This window comes from Rhopilema esculentum, chromosome 9 (assembly GCF_057945365.1).
Source record: "Rhopilema esculentum isolate cy_ngs chromosome 9, ASM5794536v1, whole genome shotgun sequence".
Classification (NCBI taxonomy): Eukaryota; Metazoa; Cnidaria; class Scyphozoa; order Rhizostomeae; family Rhizostomatidae; genus Rhopilema; species Rhopilema esculentum.
This window is the reverse complement of record NC_142823.1, coordinates 2,891,415-2,909,318: the sequence shown is the minus strand read 5'-3', so window position 1 is coordinate 2,909,318 and position 17,904 is coordinate 2,891,415. Positions and strand designations below refer to the sequence as shown.

At 36.1% G+C, this 17,904-nt stretch overlaps 1 protein-coding gene across 1 annotated transcript; it reads left to right on the top strand.

Moving 5' to 3' along the window:
- Positions 1-5,633: 5,633 nt before the first annotated feature.
- On the top strand, positions 5,634-17,216 carry LOC135688923 (ras-related protein Rab-10). The gene is made up of 6 exons (XM_065205988.2): positions 5,634-5,831; positions 11,358-11,418; positions 12,975-13,035; positions 13,989-14,066; positions 14,985-15,074; positions 15,833-17,216. The coding sequence occupies exons 1-6, from the start codon at positions 5,705-5,707 to the stop codon at positions 16,028-16,030; spliced, it is 615 nt and encodes a 204-aa protein (XP_065062060.1). The 5' UTR covers positions 5,634-5,704; the 3' UTR covers positions 16,031-17,216.
- The last annotated feature ends 688 nt before the right edge of the window (positions 17,217-17,904 follow it).

Genomic DNA, 17,904 nt, shown 5'->3' with positions numbered 1-17,904 from the left:
AATCAATTTTTAAATTTTATCCCTTCAGCTCAAACTATCGCTGACAATTCCTATTTCCAGGGGCGGCGCTAAGAAATTCAAAGTGAGGGGGCTCGAGTTGATAACATTATTAAACTAAAAAAACAACTTTTGAAAAATGCACTGAAATGGTTCACGATATTTTTTACTTATGACTTTACGGAGCACTCGTTATGTGTAGCGGTACATTGGAAGGCCGGCGATAGATTGTCGAGGGCCTTAGGTATAGCCAAAGGGGAGGCTTCCTTGCGAGCAAAGCGAGCAGAAATTTTTTGCAACCACGCCCTCTAGACTAGCTTAAAATACATTTCAGAATATTCCTTGCGGTCCTTTTTTGCAAAAGGTTTTTTGCTATTTTTAAGGCATGGTTTTTTACGTTTGATTAATTCCAGTTTTATAATGGAATTCGCTACTTTATGGGGCACCATAGACCCCGGCTAATTCCTTTGAAATAAAACAATACTGTAAAAGAATTTATCGCATTATTCTTTCATTTTTTTTTTTTTTTCTATTCACTTTATTCTCTCAAAGACACTTTTCTGCAAGTGGGGGGCTGGAGCCCATGATTTCCAGTCTTTATCGTGTTACTTTTAGAACAGACAATTTAGCTTGATTAAATGAAATTTAACCACATTTAATATGTGACAGGGTACGCCTTTTCGGTGCTTCTTGGGCTTTTGTTTTTGGCACAGATTGCACAATTGTGGATCATTGTAGCCAGCAGCGGTTTTAGGGACTGCGGAGCCCGGGGCCAAAAACATCAATGGGGCCCTTGTTCTTTACAATTTATATCTTTTTCTTAGGTGTTGGGCCCCTTTTGGCTACCATAAGCGCGAGGCCTGGGGCCATGCCCCCCTGGACTCCCCTTAAAACCGCTACTGATTGTAGCAGTGCTCGAGTAAGTGTCTTTTATACGGACAAAGCGACAAGCGTGCAAGTGTACATTGCCCTTTGGTTTCATCCTCACACGTTAAACGACAACCTGGAGTTCGACTGTGGAGAGCAAAGGTTTTTCTTTGCAATACCCATCTCTAGGTATTTTCAGGTTTTTATATCCATGTTAACTTTCTACTTTTTTTCTTCGTGCATTAGTTAATGGCCGAATGCCTTGCGACTTTTGCATGAACAAGGTGTTGCTAGTCGGCGAAAGAAGGCCATTGTTTCTTCTTCTCAACCCCCTCAAAAGTGGTTGGAGTTTTATTTAGGCATGGCCGTCATGGCGATTGGCCCACCGACCGCCCAAAAATGAATGGTCCAAATGACGAGAGAACGCCACCTTTAATCTTATGATTGATAATGGTAAAATATTCTGAGGACCATGTTCCCTTTATTTGCTAACGGTTTTTGTTCGGTAATTTGGAACGAAAATAACCAAGCAAAACTACTTTCTCGCTACAGTTCTATAAGAGGCAAGAAGCAGATCCATTTGTAGAAAATTTGCCTCGTCAAAATCAGTTTTGCGCTGCGAGAAGGCCCTATTTTCATGGTTGGTGTATGAACCACCCTCATACCCCTCACCCCACAAGTGACGCCCCCGTATCCAGCAAAAAGTAGAATGTAGATTGATTTCAACTTTTCTGCCTAGCACAGAACAGACCGTCAGTGACCTTCTAAGTCGCGGTTGCCTGCTAACAAAAAGAACATTCTACTTTAGGGCCGGAAATAAATTTTTAGAAGACAATTCAAAAGCCAGGCCCTAAAAAAGTTTTCATCGTAAGTGATGAAATTCACTAAAATATTTATCCTAAGCATCTACCTCTAAAAAGGTCCTTGTTTTCTTTTACAGTGGCTTGTCACCAAGACAGTCTTTATTTTCGCTCTAATAGAAATAAGAAAGGACTATCTTTGGCATTGCCTGTTGATTACCATGTTTCACCATTTTAAGTGTGACCAGGTGCCAACAGAATGGCGCTGCCTCTTGATCGATAGTGAGCATCTTTTAAGTAAAGCGTCTTAATTACCAAGTTAACAAGATTTTCTAGATCGATCCTCCACTAAACAGAATACGAATTCTGGCATTAATTTATACCATAAACCACAAATTTAAACTCGTTTTATTTTGTTTTTAGATCAAAAAGAAATTATTACAAGAACAGTTGCTAGAAAAAAAACCATCTTACTTCCTAATGGAGGTCAGATTTTTGTGTTTCTGTGCGCTGTCACATTCTTTGGATTGATATTTCACCCTGTTTTTTATCTGCCAACAAAGACAGTATTCAGGCATCATATAGCAACTGTTACTAGAGCCAGTTGGAGAGTAAAAGGTCAAGGGTAAAATAAAGTGCCATGAAAAAGATTTCGTAAAAGAGCTCCATTCTTTTGCTATAAGTGGAAAAAGGCTGCCGAAGCTGTAAAAGTTTTTGCAAAATGATTTCAAAGCAAGAGACTTGCCCGTTATTGACAATTTCGAGGAAAGTAACCCAATCGGTATTTTTACTCTTTAAGGATTGTCCCACCCTTTTCATCTACCAGTAGTCCTTGAAGCAATGAGATGGAGAAGAACAGAACAAACCCCCTGACCGAATAACCTTCCCCTCTTTGTTATAACATGGCTTTCATGGAAGAGATCAGGTATTTCGTTTTCAACCAAAATTCATTCTCTGGTTAAAGTAGTCCCCTATTTCTACTAAGCGCGTTGTAACCATTGCCTTTCACAATTCTACTTCCTATTTTATTTGCAAATATTTATGTTTGTTCCGTTGAGTGTATCTGAATTCAAATAGCTGCTTCTTTCCGTCAATTTGAATTTCCATACCTCCTCCATTCTCCCCAGTCTTTCTGTTCATCCCATTTGCCCGCTGCAGTGACGCATTGTTTAAGTACCATGCCTTGCTTTATTAGCAACAAATCTGACTTATGTATTGGTTAAACGATCGATTGTGACCCTCTTGGCTACCACCAGCCTCTTTTCCTTTAAACTTTCTGCGTTAAACAGCAATGGTGAAAATTAGCATCCTTGGCGTAATACCCTCCCGGATGCCCAATCACTCCCTGCTACTCTTATTCTGCTCTGTTGTATCATAAACATTGTTTGGCCTATCTTAAAAGCATTTTAGGGTTCTTCTTATAGTTTTGTCCTTTTTGCTTAACAAACCTCATACAGTGTCCTGCATCGAACTGCACTGATCCCCTTGGTGTTCTGTAACGCTAAACACAATACAGTTTCTCTTTCAGCAAATTAAAGCAACAACTATAAGAACATCTATACAGTTAAGGTATTGTCCTGAAAGGTATTCAGGAAATGATTTTTTGCCCCTGTTTTCCCGGTATTTCTTTATCCATAAATCCACTCTAATTTGTCAATAAACCATCTATAACATATCTCCAAAAATACTTTTATACAGATCTCTGTTATCCACAAGTTATCCCCAGATTGTCCCTATTTTTATCCATACATTCCCTTAAAGTCTGTGGACGCAACGATCTATTTTCGGAGTATTCGACATTAATATTTATGGATATGCACTAATATTTTCATTTGGCAACTTTGCACAAAAAAAGATAATGTAAAATAGAATACAAGTTAAATGAATGAATATATGAATATATCTCTGTCTGCTTTTCTCATAAATTTCATTAAAAGGATGTCAATTTATCAGTTTTCGTTCCTTTTTTCAACAATAATGAAAGGGTTTATTTTTCCGTGTTTATTCACACATCATATTTACTTCCCTTTTGCCCTATTGGCAAAATTTGTTTCCCTGCATTGACATAACACCATCTGCAAGGAAAAATATAACATTTTGATAAATCATGTAGCTGTAAGTTAACAGTGCTTTCAGCAACGATCATCAAAAGGGCAGCAGAAGGCCTAAACATGAGCATTCCAGCAAACGATTTTATTACCAAACATTCAAAGACTGGGGCACAAGATAAAAAATGCCAATGAACTTTCACGAAAAGGCAATAAAGAATTATCTTATGTTGTATAGTATGGCAGGATACAGCGACTCAAATCTGTTCTACAGCGATCCTCTATTTCAATGCTTTTTTCAGACAAGCGTGCTTCCTGTAGCGTAATACTCATTACATGCTCAACGCGACGAATTTAATGGATAGATCCTTTTACAAGCTTGCCCCAGATAGAACAGAGCAGGTAGAACAGGCGTCCCTAAACACTTTCTCTTAGTTGGGGATGAGGGTGGAGTTGTGCCAGGCCAGTCAATGGATTATAGACAATAAATGATCAATCTCCTAATCATAGGACAACGTTTTACAATGTTTTATTAGACTGAGACGCAGCCCCGTAGCTACAGGAGGGGCACGGGAGGCCCAAATGAAAGTTTTGACAACAGCTTGCCCCCTCTGGCTACAGTTCTTCCAAATGATATTTTAAAAATTTGGCATATTTATAATTCCATGACCTTGATTTTGTCCAAGTATATATGTTTGTTATGTATCTGTTTTCTTGTTTTAAAGCCTGCCCCCTCAGGTATGGTTCTTGCTCGAGTTTGCCCCCCCCCCTAGCCGACACCTACAGCTACGTGGTTGCTCAGACGATAGTAATCGCAATCTTTGCTCTACCGCAACAGGCTTGTAGATAACTTTGTCGAGAACAGTCCTTTTCTTTTCGTGGAGCAAAATTTTGGAATGAGCCCAGCAGTTAAACAAACCTGGTACCCTCTTTCACTATCTTTGAAAATAACATCAGGTAGCAACTTAATTTCATTTTACGTTTTGTTATCATGTAAATCGTGTATAAAGCTAAAAATTATAACAAAAGAAGCATTTTTATGATTAATTTTTTCTTTTTAACGGGTCAGTTTGTGTAACATTTATTAAAACAGTTCCAAAGAATAGTTTTTGGACTGGATATTTTAACGTTGTGCACATTATTCGTCAAATTCAAAATTGCCTGTTGTCTTAATAACAAATGTAAGTGATCTAGAGCAAACTGAACTTTTTGTGCAGAAAATCGTAAACATTAAAACAGAAAATTATGTTTTCAACAAGATGCTGAAATTAGAAGTGTAACGGTTGCGTTTAGTTTCGGCAAGGAGAGAAACAACAGACTGCACTTCAACTGGATACTCAAAGACTGATCATTTCAGAAAACACTCAACATAATAAACGAGTTTAATCGTAAGTGACAGCTTTTATAACACATGACTCGCTGCATCATTCGTTAGAGAAGAAAAGCTCTTGGACGGTCGATTTTCCAACTTGAAATATCTACCATCGTTTAAACAGTGACCCATGTACAGCAGCTGGCCTTTCTAAAAAAATCAAGCTAATTTTTAAACATAGTCCACTTGAGCAAAAACAACTGTGTAAAAATCGTGCTCTCAGTTTTTTAAATTAAATTACTTTAGGCTAGCGAATTTTTAAAAAGAAACTTTAACCAAACTGTAGAATAGAAAATGTCATCAGATATGAATGCATAGTTGATGGCATTATGCACCATTCGAAGAGTTGGTACAAGGGTGATCGTACGAATAAACCACGCTTGCCAGACGATCTGTTTAAGTTTCATTTAAGTTACTCTGTCTTGCATCTATGAAGTTTCACTTAAATTAAATTTAAGAGAAATAAATTTAAGTTTCTCACATACAGGCAGAGTGGACTTGCAAGTGACGCAGGGATGGCTGAATGAGGAAAACTAGTTACCAGTCCCCAAATACCTCTACGATGAGACTGCCAGCAAAGGAGGGTGAGGTTTTTGGAGTCTCGCCGACTGATAAAACCGATGGCAAAGAAAGCGTATGATTACCTGTTCAAACTGCTTCTCATTGGAGACAGTGGAGTAGGAAAAACATGTCTCCTCTTCAGATTTTCTGATGATGCCTTCAATACAACCTTTATATCCACTATTGGTAAGTGAAAAGAACAATCAAAATAGAATGCGATAGGCCTATCGTAAAGTTGCCTCTAGTTTCGTTTTGTGTTGCCCAGTGTGTATTATCATTATTTTGGTTAAACGTTTTTGACAAGCAACATTTATTATTTGCCATAACATTATGTATTAGCAGTATTGCAGTAAGAATCCGATTCGCCGTAAAAAAAGCATTTCCTTTGCGCCAGACGTACCATAGTCGGATCCTGCGAGGGAAATAAAACAGTGTATCTGGAAGTCACCAGATCATCCATGTTAATGAGACAGTAGTGCGTCACAGCCTACTTTCTGCAAAGATTAGCAAGGCGGCTCGATGAACATCGGTTTTGAATTGTTGGCTGTATTTCTTAGTCATCTATTAACGGTTGTAGCACGGCTGTGCTCAAGTATTTAGTTCCTTTTTAGGCCATTAATATCGAAGGTGTTGCATGTTTTGGCGAAAAGACCACTTGTCAAATTTTCTTACCTCCACAACTTCTTCATCACCAGCGCAAAAATTACCAACAGTATATATATGGTTTTTCTAATTGTTCCATGAAGGCACTTCTATGTTGATTATAACAATGAGGTGCGAGGACAACTTCAAATATTTTATAGGTGAAGTTTCATGCTTTCAGTTTCGATTCTTGTCTAGTCTCTTACAATTTTCACATAAAAGAGTTTGTTAAAAGTGCTCAGGAATCAGTTCTCTTATTTAAAACTGTGAAATTTGAATTTAAGTGCAAAATAATATTTTTCATCTTTGGGTTAAGTGAAACAGAAGTGCTTCTCTAGAGATTTATATATTTTGTTTTTTTTGTGCCAACTCCATAAATTGTCCAAAGGTCAGATAAATTGTAGAGCTGGGATGAATTGGGAGATTGATTTTCGATGGCTAAAAATAAAAGTTTCTAGGTAGCAGTATTTCCAATGTTTCTGTAGAATTGGTTGTTCTAGGGGCCTTGGTCCCAAAAGTCTAAGCTCCCATCTTGTGTAGATGGATATCGTGTTAGACATAAATGTCATACAGAGAAACTGGACTAAAATTGCATCAGTCTGGGTTTACAAGCGATGTTAAAATATCATATGAAGAAGCCCAAACATTTGAGTTCAGAGCACCAACAACAGGTTTAATAGGTAAGATATGCACATTTTTCCTGTGAGGAAATTTTCAGATTATTGTACAAAAAGAGTCACATACTATACAATTTTATGACAGTTTAATGGCCACAGTTTCTCAATAGCTGAAACGTTTTTGTTAGCTTTTGTTATTTCATGGCTTATTTATATTTTCCTTTAGAAACCATGGGTAACATATATATCTTATTAAATTATTGTTGTTAGCAAGGGAGAATACTGAAATATTATTCTACTGACTCTTGACCATATTAAATATGTATTATAAAATGACTGTTTACCTGTCTGTCATAAAGTGTTTGGCTCAATATAAGCAGAGCTGTAGAACAGAAAGGTTCTAAGTTGCTAATCTCCGTTTCATGCTTAGTCTGTAGCATAAAATATGTTCTACATATGTTTAATGGTTTCCTTGTTTGCTTTTTGTGTTTAATGCAACAACCTGAAAGAAAGATGCAAGTTTGCCCATGAATTGTGTTATTGCATCCATGTTTGGACCGGCCAAGTCAGCCTGATGTGATTCAGTATTCATATAAGAGATGTAATGGTAGATGTAGTTTACTGAAATGTTGTTGTCCTAAGACCTCAAACCAGCTGTTAACTATATATAAATAACAATAAATTTTATTATTAACAAGTATGCTTAATGTTAGTTACCATAAATCCTCTAATCATTGCTCATTAGTTCATGTCAGCTCATTTATTTTTAATTTCTAATACATATTGATGCTCAAATGCTCAGGCATGTAACTTACCATAATGAATAATTACAGGCATACAAGTTAGAAATATAAGCATATATACAGAATAAGATAAAAAAGAAATATATAAAAAGCTGTAAATGACTGGAAAGTTTTTATTTCAATGAATTTTTAAGGAGCAGCTCTTTAGTAAATAAACTAGTCCAGGGGAGAGCACAGAAATTTTTAAATATGTATATATATAAATAAGAAAATTATAGGCAAGTTAGATCTAAGATAAAAAAAGCATAAAGCTGTAAATGCCTGGAAAGTTTTTATTTCAATGAATTTTTAAAGAGCAGCTCTTTCAGTAGCTAAACTAGTCGAGGGGAGAGCACCCGCTTGAATAATTTTATATGTATATATATAGATAAGAAAATTATAGGCAAATATTATTAATAGCTATCTATCATCTACTTTTGTATTTGTTTTCAAAATGCATGGCATTGATTCTGTGGCAAGAGATAGATACCATCCCTTTATCAAAATGTTTGCTAATGTTCAACATTATTACTTTATTGTATTACAATTGTTGGCTTGTGAACTGTTAGAAATGATTTGTCTGCAGACATCATCACTATAAATTACACATCTAGGACTCCATATTTTAATTTAGACAAGAAACACCTTCAAGGAATGCTATCTACTTTTGAAGTGGTTTTATTCCAAAATTTGTGTGTAGAAAAATATACATACCATTCAAATTAGGATGTTTACCTCTGACTCTTGTGTTTTTGTTTCTAGTTTTGTTTTCATGTTTTGCATATATCCTTACACATTTTTTTATTTCTTGACCTGTTCTTGCTTTCTTCATAAATTATCATACTTCTTGCCTTTGGTCGGCAGTTCAGGCCTGGCCATAAAACTTTTACCAGGGGAGCAGAAAACAGCCTCTTATTAGTATTCTTTGTAATATTAGAACAATTTAGGAGAGCAATCTGTAGTTCCCCTCCAGTGAACATTTGAGGAGAGTGTTGAGGGGAGGAAGAGCATTTGCTCTCCTCAAATGACCAGGTTTGCAGTTGGAATAGAATGAAAAATTATGTTGTCTTTTCTTTCCTTATCCAGTTATTTCTATCTTTTTTACTGTTTGCTGAATTTCTTATAAATGCTGGGTTTTCAGATCGCCCTTGTATATAACCATTTTGTGTTTGTGCTATTTGTAGTGCTTCCTGGCATTTTAAACTGGTTCGAGTACAAAATATTTTGGACATCAAAATTCCTTATTTAAATATTGGTTCATAAACTTGACATGACAAATTAGGTTTATAGTTGGTTTAGTTTTAGTCAAACACTGTTGATAATTTAAGAAATAAGAAATAATTCATCCTTTTTAGAAAACAATTTTTAATAGTTTTGTTTGCAGTAAATACAGAAAGTAGATGTGTTATTCAATGCAGACATGATTAACAGAGCAAATCGTTTATAGTATATTTGGCATTTATAATTGATCCTGTTAGATTTGTGAGACTTTTCTTTTTACTTTGCGATTAATCTTGGTCATTTGTGATTATATTTTATTTTTTTCAATATCATTTATTTTCCAAGATAGTGCAGCTATTTAATACAACCACAGCTGTGAATGCCAATAATAACCTTTCCAACAATATATTATTCATGTGTCTCGTGAATTGCATATTTGTCAGACAGACTTTGAATTTTGATCTCCTTGATTCTTTTGTTTTCCAAAGAAAAGATAGAAACAGAAATTCGCCTGCTATGTTAAGTCCTTTTTTAAGAGAAAATATTCATTTATTGGGTAACCTCATGAATTTGGTAATCCTTGTTGATTCCTAATCGTTGTTATTATTTTGTTTGTTCAAAGTGGTGAATTTTCTGTGCCAGAGGCTTCGTAAATCTGAATTTATCCCTGGAATTTAGAAAACATTGCTTTTTATCTGTCTGAAGCCTGTATTGTAGTATCAAATTCACAGCAATCTCTTAACCGTTTCTCGTCGTTCAAGGCTTCTCATTTTCACCTGAAGCTTTTGAAGTTTTGTTTTCATCAAATTGGAATCGTTATTTGATCTGCAAAGAAACGAAATAACTGATTACCAAACGGGGAAGCAAACATGATATAAATTTAAATTTATATCATGTTTGCGTGACAGTTTTCACCTTGTTTATACATGTCTCCTTGACAATTCGTATGTGCATTCAGTTGAATTGACAGGTTGTTTCTTCCCATCAAGCCATTTGAACGAAGCAGGTCAATTAATAGATAGGCATTTGTCAACATGAAAGGGGGAGTCTCTTACTCCCATTAAGGCCGTCTTTTTGTATTATTTCTTGTACTCCTTTAAAAAAATATGAGTTTTAAAGCATATATTCCGGCTCGATATTTCAAGTAAGAAAAAGTCATTTCTGTTCCTGGAAGTTCTACGGAAACCGTAAAGGAAATTTCTGTTCAAAGTTACCCTTAAGTGCACTTATAAAGAGGTGTCCAGTTTACGAAGGAGCAACCTACAACTTCACCTCCGAACAAGATCACAAAGCCTGGCGATTGCTAAATTTATGCACTGTTTGAGTGGTCAACAGCCTTTGCACACTTGCTCTTGAGTCGTCAGTCTGCCCCGAAATTCCGTTCCAAAAATATCAGGGTCTATAATTTTGATTCACTTAAAATGGAATGGACAGAATCTATGATCTCAGTGTCCTTCCGAACCAGGAGATATTTTTATGCCCCCTTTTAAAGAGGTGTCCAATTTACGAAGGAGCAACCGACATCTTCACCCCTAAACAAGACAATATAACCTGTCGATTGCTAAATTTATGCACTGTTTGAATGGTCAACGGCCTTTGCACACTTGCTTTTGAGTGGTCCAATCAATCCCTCTTAGCATTGAAACCATAATTTCCGTTTAAATCCAAGATGTTAAATTTAGCTTGTACAAAATGCAAGAAATTAAGTATGTCGCACTTCTGCGGTAGCACTTTTCCATTTGCTCCCCTTGTGGGTTTTCTTTGTTTCTTAAGCTTCATTCATGGCTACAGAACTGGGGTTTTTGATTCTTCTGATACACCCTTTCATCTTAAAACCTTGTACGAATATGGAATTAGAGAATGGAAAAGATGAACAAGGGAGCATTGATAAAATGAAATGAAGTGAAACAGGAAAGGTTGCGATTAAAAGCCAAGAAATGAAAACTCTGGACATTGTATTTTCGGCCGTTTGATCAAACATTTTAAAATAGAAATATATCATTAGTATTAAGTGTCGAGGGAAAGGTACTTCAGTTTATGTTTCCGCTTTCTGTATTTTTTTTTATTTTTGTGGTAAGAAAGGCATATTAGAAGATATATTTTAATCATACCAGGAAAGAAACTGTTTTTTTATTACTGATTGTGGTTTTTTCCATTCATTACTTCCTCGTTCCGTCAAGCCCTATTCTTTCTCACTTTTTTCTGTATGCGTAGAACTAAAATGGGAATCAAATTATTACGGAATAACACTTAAACTGATAAGAAATGTCGTTATTTGTTTATTATATATTTTATTTTTTATCAAATTTTCTAACATATACAGTTGTAGAGCAGGTACTAACACTTCCTCCATCGTATAAATGTTCCGGGGTGTTACAGATCCAAAATTTTTACATTTAGTAAAAAAGCAATTACTCTCCTTTTCATTTATCTTCGCTTAATTTTTGAAGGAATTGATTTCAAAATCAAAACTGTTGAAGTAGATGGAAAAAAAGTGAAGCTTCAGATTTGGTGAGTCTCTTAATTTCATTGTGTTATTTATGTATCATATTACATTTCGGAATATTGTGACGTCAGAATATTGTGTAGAAAATTGCATCAAGATAATACTGACAAGTTGCATCCTATTTTCTTTGACTTTCTTAAGCGAGAAATTATCTGGAAGAGAATGATAGGAGCCTTGTAAAGGGATATTATCATCAGCGCAAGATTGGTAACTTCAAGGAACAGATCTTAAAGGGCCACTGCTAGCTCAGATCCTTTGCGCGCTTCTGACATTCTAATCTTGAAAGATTCAAAATTGTGACTAACTTTCGGATCATTCATCCAGACGAACATGTTGCTATCGTTTAGGCCGAAATATTCAGACACCCTGAAGATGTCTTCATGCGCGAAGTGGATGTGAAAAGTGGCTTGTTTAGGTAGTGGCGTAGCTTGTCCTTCCAGACTAGGGGGGGGGGGCGGGGGCCATCAGTAGTAAATTTTACCAACGACGATAAAGATGTAGAAACAGTTTGGTGGTATTTCGTCTACCGAGAGACGGTTTACCGACAAACTAAGGTCTGAACAAAGACAAGCTAGCTACGCCCCTTTGTTTAGGAATAGTGTAAGGTTTCTATGAAACGCGGTTATACAGAGGTCACCAAGGTCTGGGAAGTTTTAGTGTTGCTGGATAAATTAGCTACTAGTCTCTTCAATTTTCAATGGTACCCTTTATGAACCTTTGAACCAAAGGCTAGCGTGATGAAATCTGGAGATAGCAATACGAATGGTGATCATAAGCATTCGAACGGAGCCATTCACGGATTTCGTGGTTCATAGATTCATCGAATTTTGTCTACTGTTGCGATTATAATTTAATAGCTATGAATCCTTTTTAAAATGTTATTTCATTGGCCAAACCAGCTTCTGATGCGCAGAAAATTTATCCTAATAGGGTTATTTTGATGTTTAATTTTCGACAGGCCTTCCTGCGTTGCTTTAGAACCCTTAATATCTTCTTACTTCACCAAAGCCGAGGAAGTTTTAAAATAACCTTGCTTTTGGTTGAGAAATAACTTTTTGATGATTTCATATATAAGCCATTGTCTAAGAATCAATGCTTTTGCGGAGAATTTACAGCAACAAAAGAAAACAACGGACTTCTTACTACGCTTAATTGGATAAGTCCTCGAGCTTTTGTGTCCTATGCGATTTGAGGCTGATATGCACACGTCAGCATGAGTCATCGTTATAGAAATTTTTTGATTAGATTGTGCTTCTTCAAACCCGGAAAATGTTCGCTCTCTATGCTTGGGAATTTGAGGGGGGATTGTCAAAGTAGTTATAATTTATCTAGTAATTGGGCTTGCTGTTTGGGCCAAAAATGTTGACGCATGCCCCCTCCTTGCCACTGCAAGACAAGGGGAAAGGAGCAGCTGTCGATTTTCCACTACAAAAAACGACTTATTCAGTTATAAAAATTAACGTTTTTCAGAACTTGAACAATCGTGGCTTTAAAAGTCATACAATTTCCATTAATTTGTATTTATCTTCTTGAGATTGTTATGAATATATTTTTGTTTCAGGGACACGGCTGGTCAAGAGCGATTCCACACGATAACCACCTCGTATTATAGGGGAGCTATGGTATGTAATATAGACTATGTTGTGTTCTTATGCTACAACTTTCAGGGCTTTTTTCAACATTCTGGCTAGAAAGGTGGGTTTTATCTCAATACAAGAAACCCCCCTTCCACTAAGACTGGCTAGAAGTGTAGATTTTATCTCATTACAAGAACCCCCCTTCCACTAAGACTGGCTAGAAGAGTAGATTTTATCTCATTACAAGAACCCCCCTTTCCACTAAGACTGGCTAGAAGGGTAGATTTTATCCCATTACAAGAACCCCCCTTCCACTAAGACTTGCTAGAAGTGTAGATTTTATCTCATTACAAGAAACCCCCTTTCCACTAAGACTGGCTAGAAGGGTAGATTTTATCCCATTACAAGAAACCCTCCCCCCTTCAACTAAGACTGGCTAGAAGGGTAGATTTTATCTCATTACAAGAAACCCCCTTTCCACTCAGACTGAAATCTCTATCTAGAACATTACCCGTGTTTTAATCTCATAAATGGGATTGATTAAATTGCCGGATTAAATGACATCGTGTTTAAAGTAGTTGAGTTTGTTTGGGGATTTGGCTGATAAAGAAATCATGCTTAATTTACCTTAGACACGAACGTGGAAACAATCGAATTTTTCTCCATTACTCTTACTACACCGTCTTACAATCCATTCATTATTGTAATTGATGAAATTCCTGTTCTTTTACTTGAGTCTATCGTGATCCTTTGTTTTTACTAACAGAAACAGGGAAAAAAACTTGACTTTAAACTCGATACAAAGCTAATCACCAGATGGATATTCTGATAGCTGCTGCAAATTGCTCCAGGACACGCGGCCTCGTCTTTCGGTTTTGCCACCGGGCCTCTAAAGCCTTCCTACGGCGGCCCTGGATATACTAGCTAATTTATGGAACCTGGAATACCATATCAAATATTCTTCTTCGCACTAATGCTGCTTTGTGTTTTTTTTCCAGGGCATTATGTTAGTGTATGAAATAACAGATGAAAAAAGCTTCGATAATATTGCAAAATGGCTCCGGAATATAGACGAAGTATGTTAATTATACATCTACATATCAACATATGCGTATTTATAAAGAAACAAACCTTCATTGATACTGCATATGCTGCAAAACGTTGGCATTTTGGGCTTTACAACTATCAGGCACTCTGGGATGAAACAGAAAAGGGACAAAGGCCCTTAAGGGCGGACCTGTTGTAAAAGCGGCACACATGTCGTATGTGGCACTTGCGTCACGGTGACGTCAGTATTCGTCGTTTTAGGATTTATTTAAACAGCATTTTCACAAAGTGAGACGGGTATTTGAGAATCAAGCATGGCGCAAAAGTTGTCCCATTCTATTGGTTTCCGCTGCACAATTATTGCTATTTTATCTGTTCCATGTTATTTGTGCCAAACCAAATGGTGCTTAAGATGACAAGTGATAAAAGTGGAAAGCTACATTAATGCAACAGTCATTGCAGTAACATTGAAGTCCAAAATGTTTAATTTCCAAAAGGTGCATTCATAGTTAAATCCTTCAATCCGATTTTTCTTATGACGCAGCTCAAGAAATTAAAGGAATTGTGGTCGAAACGGTTCCTAGAATGTTATGCTGCAAAAATCTGGCCCGAGAAAATATACATTTTCACCAAATGTGATAAAAATGGCTTTGAAAGAAGCATTTTGAGCATAATCAAGCTTTTCGTTTTTCACTTTTCAGAGTGTAAAACGTTACCAGTGTTACAAAATGGAATCCTTAATATGATAGATCATAAACATTTCAACTAGACTAGAATTTGATCACAGCCCAATCGATTATATTTTGACGACCGTTTGGCATAAACAACTTTTAAGAATAAAGTAACGATGTCCATTTTTTGTCTTTTTTCTAAGCATCAAGAGTATTTAGCTATCTCGGTGTTTGGAACTGTACCTATTTATTTATTTTTCTCCAAATTTATTTCAGCATGCAAGTGAGGGTGTAGAACGAATGATTCTGGGAAATAAGTGCGATATGGAAAACAAAAGAATGGTTTCAAAGACTAGAGGCGAAAATGTAAGTAAAAACCAACTTTCTTTTGAAGCATTAAACCTGAAAATGTTAAAATTTTTGTGAATTTTTTCAGAGCTAATATCCCAAATAGCACAAAGTTTTTTATATACAATCTTTCTGCTCTTCAGCGCAAACTTTCCTTTATTTTTCATAAAACGAGGTGGATAATCGTTTTTGTATACAATTTTTCTGCTCTTCAAGGAAAATCTACTTTTCGTTTAAGACACAGATTACGAGGTCGATTTCGTTACAAGTAGAGTAGTTTGTTGCCTGGTTTAAATATAACTAAGCTGAGAAAATCGTGGATGTTCGCAGATTAATGTTCAGGATAGCAATCATGATTGATATTGTTCCAAGTAACAAATAGAATTTTGGCAAGGAGACTGGTTGTCAACGATTCAATGCTTTATGGTATTGTAACAAAGCATGCAAGAAGGAAAGCAAATATAAACAATATTTCAGTTTCTCTTCTTCTTCAATATTCTCCAACTTAACTTTACAACATCTTCTGCTACCTATCCAACCTATATCTCCACTTCAACTTCCTTCTCTCTCTCTCGCTCACTAGTCACAACAACAACAACTCTCGTTCCAGTCTCTAATTACTCACATCCTCACAGTATCATTCTGATAAAATGATGTTTACACTGGCATTGTTATTGTTTATTGTTTGCAGTCTTGGAACTGATGCGTTTCCAATGCTGCCTTTTTTCACTGCCCTATCTCTTGGCCAGCTGTAATTTTATCCTTCTTTCTTTTAGATTGCAAGAGAACATAACATAAAATTCTTTGAGACTAGTGCGAAGGACAACATCAACGTGGAGCATGCCTTTATGGAACTGACACAAGACATACTAAGAAAACAACTGTCTGATAGTTCGGACACCCCGTCACGAGCGGCAGGAACAGTGGACCCAACTAGGAGACCCCAAAAACAAGCCGGGTGTTGCTCATCCTAATTATCAATTTTTGATTGAACGTGAAGGTTTCTCTATACATAAATATAGAATTCTTTAATGATGACAGTGAAGGTAGGAGAATTTTTTAGGGAAGGATCCTTCCCCCCCACCCTGCTCGCTATTCCCCCCACCCTGTTCGCTAACAGCAAACTGTAGTAACAAGTTTTTGCCTCCTCGCATTCACGTGCTGACGCCATCTCAATGAAACAAATATCGAATAAGCCCTAATACGAGATAATTCTCATTTTGTGCCTGTTTTCCCATCTAAGTCCTGTTTGCGGCTGGAAAACAGAATGATTTGAAAACAGAAACGAATAACCCGTTCAAATTTATTTCTACAGATATTTTATTATTTATTGCTAAGAAAACACAAGGCAAATACCTGTCTGCATGAATTCTAAACTCAGTTTCATATTTCTCCATTAGGCCACATTCAATTTCGCTCTCTTTTAAAAGCCCTGTTAGGCCATTTCCCCTTAATGTTTTGTATCGTAGTCATCGATGGTTATCCCTGAGTAATTTTCCAGTGGGTTTATGTTTGGAGACTATTCGTTTCATATGTTCTCGCATCTTAACTCCAGTAAAAGAAATTTCCTTTATTTTATCAAATATATCTCATTGTTGATGTAGTATCACTCGCAAAAGTCCAAGTTAGATTTTTCTACTCACTGGTTGAAGAGCGACATCTATTTATAAAATTTTCTGACTATCTTCTTCCTCCATATTAAAGAAGAGAATTTCTTTCAACCTTAGGAGTTTCTGTACAGAAGATGTTTTCACTTATTAAATTAATAACTTTTTCTTAGTTTGATGTATGTCTTCATAATTGATACCTGCACATTTCTGAACTTTCATTTTTCTATAGTCATTGCTGCCTTTTTACACCGTATCTGTATTTCGCTGCCACCTCACAATTTCATAGCCTTAGTTCTCCTTCGTTTTTGTTCATGTTTGTTATCATGTGCTCAAACAGTTTTTCAATTTTCAATACCTCTTATCTTGTTTACGTCATCCATTGTCTACGAAGTTATATAATGATTTCATAATAGCCCAAGATTCAATGTTTAACATCATTTTATGGTTTGTAATTTTTCCGACATTTACTAGTCTAAAAATTATATACCTTCGTATGGAGCTCGCAATATCTTGTATGGATAAATGCGGTTATTAAATGGCACAATTCAAACAGACAGTTTTATTTGTCTTGTAACCTCGATGAGCACTAGTCACTTAGTTCTGTGGCACTTAGTTCTGTGGCACTTAGATTTGTGGCACTTAGTTCTGTTCTGTGGGTTGTAGAATAAAAATTTGTGTGAGTATTTTGCTTGCAATTTCCTCTTTCAAGGGTTATCTCTTACTAATGTAGAGTCTGGCTGCTATCAGGTATAAACGGTTTCGTGGTACCCATTTGAGTAGTTGTGAGAGCGAAGAGCTAAACAGATGTAGCGTCCAGCTGGTAGTGAGATAATCAACTGAATTATAAATGGCTTTGAAAAAAGAAAACATTTATCAAACTAAAGCTTTTCGTCTGACACTCTTCAGAGTTTAAAACGTCAGAACATAGATCGAAAACTCTACGCTAAGAAATATACTTCAAATATACATCAACTGAATTATCTTCAAAACATAATTTCAATGAATTATCTTCATAGATTAACGTAAATTAGTACGTTAGGTTCTAGTCCTATTACATAAGGGTATTGGAAGGGAACTTTAACCATGTTAGTCCACCCGTTCAGATGAGCGTTGGTTATAGGATATTAGTTTGGAGGACAGGGTCATTTTTCATGAAATCTATTTCATTTTTCGAACAACAAATCTCAAAAGAAATGAGTAGCGAATATGCTAATACAGCTTATGCTTTGCTGGGATCG

Coding starts and splice junctions, on each gene's coding strand:
- LOC135688923 (XM_065205988.2), top strand. CDS start 5,705: ATGGCAAAGAAAGCGTATGATTACCTGTTCAAACTGCTTCTCATTGGA. Junction 5,832..11,357: donor AACCTTTATATCCACTATTG/GTAAGTGAAAAG, acceptor TAATTTTTGAAG/GAATTGATTTCAAAATCAAA. Junction 14,067..14,984: donor GGCTCCGGAATATAGACGAA/GTATGTTAATTA, acceptor AATTTATTTCAG/CATGCAAGTGAGGGTGTAGA.